Below are 10,927 nucleotides of genomic sequence, written 5' to 3' on the forward strand. Positions count from 1 at the left end.
TAGTTCCTCCTGTTCTTGATCCTAATCTGCCTATATTCTAAGACTTCAATGTGAACTGCGTACGTCTGCATGACGATATAGAATTTGCATTGAAGATTATTTCAGGAAACAAGTACAAATGCTCATAATTTTGCCTGTTTCCTCAAGAAGTTCACTAACAGTTCCCTGAAATCTTACCGCCGATTGCAGATAAGATCGTTTGTTGGATTTCAAGTGATGCGAAAGATCACACTTTTTTTATTGTACGATTAAACATGCAATAACTCCCATCAGTGGAACTCAAGAAATTAAGCAAAAATTCAATTTGGTAGTTCATAGTAACTGCCATTCAACAAAGACATCACATGTCAGTCACATGAAATGACTGACAGTCATGACATCACTAATGTCTGTCAGCTCTGACACTTTCTGATAAAAAAGTGTATTTTTTATTGATTCATTTTATAGCTTAGCCATGCTTATTATTAAAGGCTGGTTTACACTTGATCACGTTATGCTGGGGTTGCCCTTTCGGAGATTATTCGTCGATTATGTGCACCATAATATGATGACATTGTCAAGGCAATGCAGTCACTTCGGGAAAGTTTGCAACTGTCAAACTTTTTCGATAATTCACTGAGCATCCGCCGCAACCTGTGCAATGTGTACCACTTTGGCGATGATGATTGGTCGTCCCGGATTGCAATCATGTTTTTATGACGGTTCCCGTGAGACTTGTTTTTGTCGTTTTGCGACCACGTTGTATTAAGAGTGTCCTTTGCCACAGACAATTCGCCGATGTAAACGCAGATGGGTTTGTGATAGTATGTACAATGGTATCACAGACGATCGCTGATGTTTTGTGGGATTAACGCTGACACACTGTAATATAGTGTGTACCAGCCATTTACTGAAGTTTGCTATAAATAATACTTTAACAGTATTTAATATATTACGAGCCATGCCCATCTGTCCAAAGTAGCAGTTGCAAGTTGTGAAAAAGTACCACATCATACAGGATTTGAACTCCTACCCCTCCACTTGGAAGTCTGCCACACTACCTTTCTTGCCACTCCACACTGCTGACATTCTAAGGGTTTAGGATAGCTTTGAGCATACTTATTCTTTGTTATATGATTAAGCTATTCTCTTCTTTATCTGCACACCTGACGTTCTCCCACAGCACACTTGACTACCAGGTGTGCACGAAATGACAGAGCCTGATCTGCATGACATATTGTAAACCCTGTCACGTATTTCTCTCTCCACCTGATATTTATTACAACAAAATGAAATCAGCTAAGAGACGAGAATGCAAATAAATCAGCCGTAATTATTGACCTTTAGTTGGCCTTGTCAACATATGTCGAGTGTTTTCCACAGCGAGTGGAGTAAAAGCTGAGAGCGAGCACTAATAGTTCAAAAGCTTGCATTTTAAGATCGAAGCTGTTTAAACTTTACCTTAGTTCTAGTGATTCCGAGTCTCTTACAAACTCTCTGAAGGTTTTAAAATTTTTATCAGTTCAAGATAACTGTTGCTCACACTTCATTTTATTCATCTGGGAATGGGGGACCACCACACTCTTATAGCACTCGTCACTCTCTACTAAATCTTCATATTCCCTTATTTACATCTAGTGCTGGGCAAAAAACTATTCAATATCAAACAACCTTTTATTGCAATAACCTACCTGACAGATTGAAGAAAACTGTAAACAAATTTGACTTTAAAAAACAAGTAAAATGCTATCTCCTGTCTCTCTGACTGGGGTGGGCTGAGGCCTGCCTTTGTTCTGCTGCTGTTGGCTGTTTTTGGGGCTTGCGCGACATTAGCTGGGCTACAGTGCACCTATGGCTCCATCATCATTATCTTGTGCTCAGGTTGAGTGAATTTTGCTATAGTTTTTCATTTTCTCACTAATTTGTATTTAACCTGATATATTTACTAATATGCAGTTTATTTTTCTGTATTGTGTCTGTTGATGAGAATAAACACACACAAACACACACAACACACTGCGTACCAAGTTTGGCACACACACACACACTCTTTCTACAGTCCAAAGGCTATGAAAAGACATAAACGTTAACCTTCAAAAATTTTAATCCCCTCCATATCTTTCGAAAGCACGCTTTGTTTAAAATGTGTATAACACACATTTTAAAGAAAGCGTCAAATACTTTCAAGTGCTGCAACAGAAAAAAATTTGATTTAAAAATTTTGGGAGCAGCGGCTCGACTTTGGCTATCCTACTCTCGTGTGCTGAGTGAGATAACGACATGAAACTAAGGAGAACTATTAATTTTAGTTGCTACAACACGATCAAACACAATCGGTTTATTCTAATCCTTTAAAATTTGTTTTTTTTTCTACATAAAATAAAGCAAATATTGTGCAACTTCTGTTGAGTTGGCATATCATACACTAATCCTTGCACAGTCATTTAACATGCATAATTCTCATAGTATTTGGATGTGTTTTGGGAGTTTGGATGTCTGACGGTTCATTTCATACCATTCATTTATCAATAATCTGACTAATAGCCGCTATTAGTACGGTACATCCTGTTTAAAAATCCATTGTCCTTGTACATAAACGCAAAACAATGATCAGCTAATCCTAAAAATTACTATATCATTTGGATTAAGACAACCGCAATTCATTTAGAGAAGTCTTGACATCAGCAATTTAATTACCAAAAAAATCACATCAGTGGTGTGAAAAGTTCTCAAATGATTTATGGATGCTTTTATCCAAACCATGCAGAAACTAGTTTTTAGGATTAGTTGATCATTGTACTGGATTATCAGTAGTGTATGTATGAGCATGAAGTTTTAACCAAGATGAACCACATCAAAAAGGATCAATATTCATTTTTTTTATATGCATGACCCAAGGATTCAATAATAGCCAGGCATACAAACTTTCAGGATATTTCGAAATACTTTTTTAAGATTGTAAGAGAGTTATAGATGCTTAATGGTTGAACAAAGATTAGTATGTAATACAGCAAACTAACTTGAAAGAAATTGCACAACATTTAGTTTGTTTTATGTGAAAAAAGAGCAAACTATAGAGGATTAGTATAATCGGTGTTTGAACAAATTAAATCAACTTAAATTATTCTTCTTAGTTTCATATTGACATAACTGAATAAGTAAAATAAAAATGTATCAGCTTTCAATCTCATTCATAAAAAATAAAGTCACTGCTCCTAACATTAGCGAATGACAATTTTCTGCGGTAATATTTGCCATTGAATACATGTAATTTAAAACATGGTGACTTTAATAGATATGGAAGAATAAGCAGCTATAATACAATGCCTAACAAGAGCACTGTATTGCACGTGCTAGATGCAAGCTACTCAATTCTAAGTTTAATTGGGTGAAATGAAATCTAAAGTTGTGTGTTAAGTGTTAACGATCTTTAACGTGTTAACGATATTTAACGTGTTAACGATCCTGTGTCTTTAGAATATTCTTAATATTCGATGTTGGCTTTCAAGGTAATGGTTGTGAAAGTTTGTGAAAATGGGATTGACTACACTACTGAAGAATGTATATTTCTTGTACTTGTGGGCTCTTTTATGCACACGGTGCCTCAAAATCATGTCATGTGACCAAGTAAGAGACGTCAGCTGTCAAATAAAGTCTGTGATTTATAAGCATATAGCCTTGATTTTTTGTAATCAACTTTTTAGTGTAATAAAACATTTGAATAGATCTGCTTCCGTGCAAAACGACCTTCAAATAACAAATGTTTCCAAGTTGAACTGCGCAGATCAGCAAATATATCTGAACAAGTTGTATTTCAACAAAATCCTGGTTTTATGGATTTTTCATTTTAAAACCTTCAAAGGATACCCGCTCATGCAAATTTGGAGATAAACATTCTTCTAAATGTATGCAAACAACTTGATATCACCGACCACGCTAATGATAGCCTACATGCTATGACATGCAATACTGCGCTTGACTTCTTATCTACTGAAAGTGCGTAGCACAGCCTAATAATAACACTAGTAACAAAGCAGCAATGTATGTCAGCAATTGTACCAATTTTAATGTAGCCTACATGGGCCTACAACGTCAAGAATTCATGACCTCGACTCATTAGTCAACAATATGACTTTGTTGAGCAATCTATTGCATCAGTTTTATGATGACTTGATAACAGGCTTATCCAAACTATCTTAACAGTATTAATTGCTGGCAGGCACGTTCCACCCATGAGAGGTCAAACAAATAAAGGCAGCATCAGAGTCTGACAGTCTTTTGTTGCAATAGTCATAATAATATTGCCACATAGTTTAAAGAATAACGAAAAAAGTGTGATTTTTTGTATTGAAATTGTTGATCAGGTAGTACAAAAAGGTACAAATAAATTAATTTGTCAATACATACTATTATAATTATAAACATTCTAAAATAATCTTAAATAATCATTGGCTTTGTTCCTGAATCCATCGATTCTTGATTGGTCCTTGAGCAAAAATTTCTTCATATGACTCGGACAAGGTAGATCTCTCACTCCACTTAGCTTGCGCGCCATAGTATTACGGACAACTGATTTTGACAACTCCTGTAGCGAGGGAACAGACTCAACATTGATACTGGACAAAGCACGAATAATGTTTTCCCGATCATCGGTTGATCCGATAAAGCAGCTGTCCATACGCTGAAGAGCTGTATTGATATCTTGGAGTGTAAACTGAAAACGTCCTTTCGCAATGATAGCGTGTATAATTGAGGGTTGAGAGGTAAGTACAGCAAGTTCGAGTGGACTTGAGCCTCCGAGAACACCGTTTGCTACATTCAGTTCACAGTGCTCCAGTAGTATCAGAGCCACTTGTACAAGATTAGAGATATGGCTTTCTGTAAATGATCTGGTTAGCAAGTCAAGAGTGTATTGTAGAGGTGTGAGGCCGCTGCTTCGATCCAATATCTCAGTTGAGGCCCCATTTTGAATGAGAGTCTCTAAAAGTCAATAGAAGAAACGATTAGATACATTTGGTGAGCCAAAGTACGCTAATAATGCTCATTCCTAGTCCTCTAACAAGTACTAGGGGCCTAAAGTTACCTTGATTGAATGAACAAAAGATATTTTATGCCTGATTGAAAGCATGGCTTAAGGCATAATCACTTTAATACTATTGAAAGCTGCACTAGGAGAAAACCAAAATGACAAAAGAAGAACGGGATGAAGGGAAATTCAGTTTGCCTTTCGCTGTTATGGGAGATCAATTAGTTCAGTGTGAGATGAATCAGTCTATGTGATCTCCCACAAATTCTAATAAGCTAGTTAATTCACAAGTGTAATTAACAAGCCCTTCCACTCCCTCACATACCATTACAGAAGCTGATACATAATAGCAGACAAACTATCGAGAGATAGGAACAAATAGAAAATATATTAAATATACCGATTCTAACCTAAAAATTTTCCATAACATAGCCAAGCACTCATAAAACTATTATAAGCTAACAGCTACATTATGCTACAGATATACTGTTCAAACAGACAAACTCCAGTTAACAGGAAAGTGAACAAGTTCAGCTTACCAACGACAGCTGGGACTCCTCTCTTACAGGCAGCATGAAGAGGTCTGTTCAAATTCACGTTGGCACCATGTTTGATGAGCGATTTCACCAGTCTAACTGAGTCAGTGGAACTACATAGAGCGATACACATTTCCATCGGAGTCTTCCCACTATGTATTTCATTTGGATCAAAGCCTTCATCTAACAGGCTCTGAAACAGCCTGAGCTTTCCAGCCATTATGGCCATATGCAGGCATCCTGCGTTGCTCGTGTGATGAATGTCATGGCTCACAAGAGATCTACATGCTGCCGGTGATACTTCCAACTGTTGAAGAGTGTTAGAGAGCTGAACCAAGAGCAACATATTTCTCTGTTAGACTGTCAATCGCTTTGAAACCTTCAGCTCAAATGATACCTAACGCACAGTGATATCCTGTCTTAAATCTGCTGTGATCAACGACCTCAGAAGAACTGACCAATGGTAGAGCAGAAAGAAGAGATGACCTGCTGTAAGCGAATTACGAAAAATTAGATGTGGCGACTACAATAATGACTAGGCCAATATAGACCTACACATATGATAGCGTATCATTTTATTGCACCATAACACACGCCGGCCGTTCCGTGTCAATGATTAATTGTCATGGTAACGCCTGACACGAGCCTAGCCGTATCTAAATATAGCATAAACTGACAAGCAAAGAGATACAAGCAAATCACAACAGTTTACCGATAGGACTAATCATGCTGCACTCGAGCTAAATTGAAAGAGTGCGTGTTGGCAGCTAAAGGCTGTGACCCAAATTATTGAATGTTTTATGGGTATAGGTAATAAGGAAATGATTGCACTAACAACTGCTGACAAAACAAACGGAAGATGTTTGGACACTAAATAATAAAACATGAGTCAAAATTTAAACAAAATTACATTACACAAACTTTATGGGCATATTTTGAAGTAGGATTGACGGAAGGTCTGATTATTCATCATTTCTAATCCGTATATTCCAAAAAAGCAGCAACCATAAACATCACGTTACACAACATGATTTTATAATATGAATATAGAAGTAGTCTGAATAGGCATGCCAACAATCTTATACCTGAAGTAAATTCTCACAGTTAATACCTCGCTAAGCAATGCAACTATGAGTTAAAGCGAATAATATATGTTGCGATGTTTTTTAACACACTGCAAGTAGTAACTGTGATCAGCAAGTTCACCATATTCCTAGCTATTAAGGTATGCATACAATTATGTTGGGTAATAAAGAAGTTTTGAAGCTGTCTGTTTACTTTGACCCATTTACTTTAACCTGTTTATCTTTACCCGTTTATCTTGACCCATTTATATCTTGACCCTTTTATCTTCACCCATTTATTTAACAGAATACTCTTTGAGCTTCCACAGCCAGAAATTCAAGTTAGGCTAAAGTGCACATTATTGTCACTCATCTGATACTAACAATGTAACCAACACTTTCAATGTTGACAGTACATGATCAAGTTTTGAATATATAAAATGTTTGATTTACAGCTCGAAATGAATAAAATAAGAAATTAAAATGGGTTCTACTTTGCTGTGGGTACTAAAGTAAAATCACAAACCCAATTTTTAATTTTGGTAAATACGATTATCAACCAATTTGTCTTTAGCTATCCTATTCTTGAGTGTTGAGTTATTTGACAAACTAATTTATGAATATTAAAAAGATGGCTAGTTGTTTTAACTAATGTATGTTTTTGCAATACACCGATGGTGTTTATTGAGCATTCAGTAACTCTCAATCAGTCAGTGACTGTAGCAACATTGAAGTAAATATGCAGTTATTTTCATGTAAGTTTAGCAACTTTATGAATATTTGTCAGCATGTGTGGGACCATTACTGCTTACTCTGAAAAAGGAAGCCCCATCTTTTCAAAAAACGGTCTTTTATGATTAACTTTTTATTTGTCTTTGACACTAAAATCTTGAATTGAAAACTGTAACTGTCAATAAAGTATTACCATAAGAAAATCGTTTCTAGGGCCCAGCTCATAGTAGTAACAGTAGCGCTGGAGTCTTCAAAACAGAACATAAAATAACTACCACTGTATGTACATTGCATAATCATATTTACCATAAAACCTGTATTTGAACGGAACCTTTATTTGAACGCCACCTTTATTTGAATGCCACTATGGAAGAATGGTTGGAAAATAAAGCGCTACCCTTTAATTGAATGCCACTTCTATTGGACCGCTAGTATTTGACATTCTTCATCTTTACAAACTCATAACCGAAAGTGATCAATAAAAGTGTCCACAAAACCGTACTACTGATGACTCGATTAAATCAATAACAAGTAGTTCGTTCATTGTTTCTGTTCGTATCGAAGTCCATTTTTTAATTCCAAAAAACTATTCTTTTTTGTTAAAAATTTCAATCAACACCATAGAAATAATTAATAGCTGTATTAGGCAGTTCCTTGTTTAACTTGTTTTAACCAGGTCCTGATACTTCAATGTAAGTGAATAAGTTTTAGCAATTACATTGGAAATTTTACTACTACATATTTTGAGGCCAAAATTTTAAGGCTATTTCGGTTACACGCGGTTTCTCTTTGTTAGCAAGAAGTGTATATATTAAATGGCACCTCCAAAGAGTTTTGTTCCCCTAAAAAAATTGTTTGGACAGTAATATCGACTACCTCAGCTGTGCAGAAGCAGAGTTGAGGTCAGAAGACACTGTGGAAGGTATCGGACAGCCAGAAGAATATAAAATGATTCCAAATGAAAACAACAATCAGAACGCAACTGGCCAAGCAAAAGATGCTAATATTTCTGTTTTAAAAATGTTAATTTTTGTTTCTGAATGTATTATAAGTGTATTTGGTTTATGCCACTTGCTATTGAATGCATATTTGCAGAATTTGTTAGATTATTATTATCTAACTTACAAATTTGCAGATTTATAGCACAATATTTGATGGCATCATTGCGGTAGTCAGCTTATAATAACTTAATTGCAGTAGCTTATACATTGTATTGCGCATAAAAAGCCAGACTTGGCTGCAAACTGTATCAATGTCAAATATAGTAATAAAATAAAAATGCCTTCAATTTTGGAATGAAATAAAAAACTTGAAAGCTCAAAAAATTGCAACGCAGGCTAAAAAATCATCATAGTTGATTCATTCACAGTTGATATCTAATGCGAGCAATAAATATCAACTGATAGAGACATGTATTAACTTCTCCGTGCACATTTATTTAGAGATCTATGACCAGTTAGAGGTAAGTTAGCAAATTTCTTGCATCCAAAAGGAATAATGTCATTCTGCCTGAGGGAGAGTGCAAAATGTAGGCGACACGCGATTTGCCTGTGAATGGGTTGAATTTATCCTCTCAAAATTCTGACGAAGTATTTAGAAAAACAACTGAACTTGAACGTCACCTCTAATAAAGTTCAACTAAAAAGGAAGGGTTAAAAAATAGAGCACCATGGCGTTCAAATGAAGGTTTTACAGTATGTCTAATACCCTTTTCTCTAACCATCGTTAGTGTTGTATGAACATGTGTTCTAGATCACAATTTAGTAATTACCAACTATTAACACACAGCCACAGTTCCAGCTATATCATAATACATAACATTAATTTTATAAACAATATACACGGCGCCTGTCACCATCTTCCTCACATATATACTGAGAGTCTTAGATAGGCCATTGAATATCATAACTAGCTATTAAAAGTGAACAATGAATGAGAAGATTTCATAGACATCTAAAAAAATCAATATCTACAAGTAGTCGTAAATTATAGACGCCAAGTTTTTTAGGAGTAGAAATGAGATGCATGCATTTCATGATGGTTACCTGTAGCATCAACTAGTCATTCAAAGTTAAAATAAACTTTTCCAATTTTCCTCTTATACAATATCAAAACAATAACACAAAACCGTGACAGACGATTAATTGATTTGCTTAGTGATGTCACAAAAGGTTTTTAAACCTAATCACTATATCTAAACCAGAATGTGAAAAACCAATATGGTTGACAGGTAATTTCAAAAAGTTTAAACATAAAAATTCTTTTGGTCTTGTCCTATTGGTGTTTGAAACTACCCCTGATAAATATGCACAATCTTTTGTTCTCAATGTTCCTATCTACGGAGACCTTAGTCAATCTGAATGAAAAACACCGTTACAGCTGTAAGCTGTCACTGAGTGACTAAGTCATGAGCCAAGAATACTATCAAGCATTAAAACATAACTAAAGTTACTAGATTCAGGCATAAATCACCTGACATGCCGGAAAAACGGTGAAAATAAAGAGCTATGATAAAAACGCTTCTACTTACAGCACTATTTGAGGTTATAAAAATACATTTGACAATAGGACACATCATATATCGATGACTCAAAGACAGGATTTCTATTTTTCTAGATAATAAAGCCACAAATATGGCAGTGCTTTTGCTGCTTCTAAAATAACTCGCAATGATACGGAGACAACTATTCAAGCACAACATCACTGAACACATATGAGACAAGGCCCACCACTAGCACTTACAAACAATAGTGAAGCGTTCAAAGTGCAGTGTTTTATGACACAATTATTCATTAACTCTAATAAAACGGTGCATTTAAATAGATTAACAGTTTAACAGTGGTTGCACATGAACACCAACATCACACCAAGTGCAGTAACTTACACCTTAAATATGATTAGTCTCATGCTTTTTTATTTTGCCTTCAAATTTTGATTCTTTTAACTGTTATATTAGCACAATAGATTAATGGTGCAAATGCAAAAGAAGTTTTGCATATGTATTTATGCTATATAAACACCGAATTTATTTTGTTAAGCACCGTATTCAGTTCGTGAAGAGGCGTCCAAAAAAATCTTATTTCTTCCCGTGTACTTAACACAGGTTCATTTTGCTATAATGTTTCAGTCACGTCTTTTGCGGTTAGCAAACACAAACGTTTTGTCTTTAGCAAATCTGTTGTATGGAATACTAATGTACATGTATGTTTGCGTGAACACATGAGTAAACGTCTGATTCTAAGCCAGCAATAATATTGCAGTAAGATGTTTGATATGCATCTATGGCTTGAACACAGGACTAACTAATATATTTTTCATTTTACATGTAGATTCATGAGCCATGCTTTTATTGAACAAAAAACTGTAGAATATCATGCTGACTTATCGGAAGGTGGAAAAGTAGAGTTAAGTTTTTATTTTTGATCTCAGTATTGTGAGCTGTGTATGAACAAAACATAACTTTCATATATTTAAACACCAACTATTTATAAATAGACTTACATCAGTTTCAATTTAAAGTGCAGTAAACGATATGCTTTCTATTTAATAAAAACAAGCGAGCGCTGCATTAGACGTAGAAAAACTAAAAA

At 35.2% G+C, this 10,927-nt stretch overlaps 1 protein-coding gene across 1 annotated transcript; it reads right to left on the bottom strand.

Annotated features, from left to right (window-relative positions):
* Positions 1–4,156: 4,156 nt before the first annotated feature.
* Positions 4,157–10,853, bottom strand: LOC137393778 (fibronectin type 3 and ankyrin repeat domains 1 protein-like). Its single transcript, XM_068080468.1, has 3 exons — positions 10,839–10,853; positions 5,545–6,030; positions 4,157–4,959 (listed from the first exon to the last, which is right to left on the bottom strand). The coding sequence occupies exons 2-3, from the start codon at positions 5,885–5,887 to the stop codon at positions 4,406–4,408; spliced, it is 897 nt and encodes a 298-aa protein (XP_067936569.1). The 5' UTR covers positions 5,888–6,030; positions 10,839–10,853; the 3' UTR covers positions 4,157–4,405.
* Between the last annotated feature and the right edge of the window lie 74 nt (positions 10,854–10,927).

The sequence above is a fragment of the Watersipora subatra genome, chromosome 4 (assembly GCF_963576615.1).
Source record: "Watersipora subatra chromosome 4, tzWatSuba1.1, whole genome shotgun sequence".
NCBI lineage: Eukaryota > Metazoa > Bryozoa > Gymnolaemata > Cheilostomatida > Watersiporidae > Watersipora > Watersipora subatra.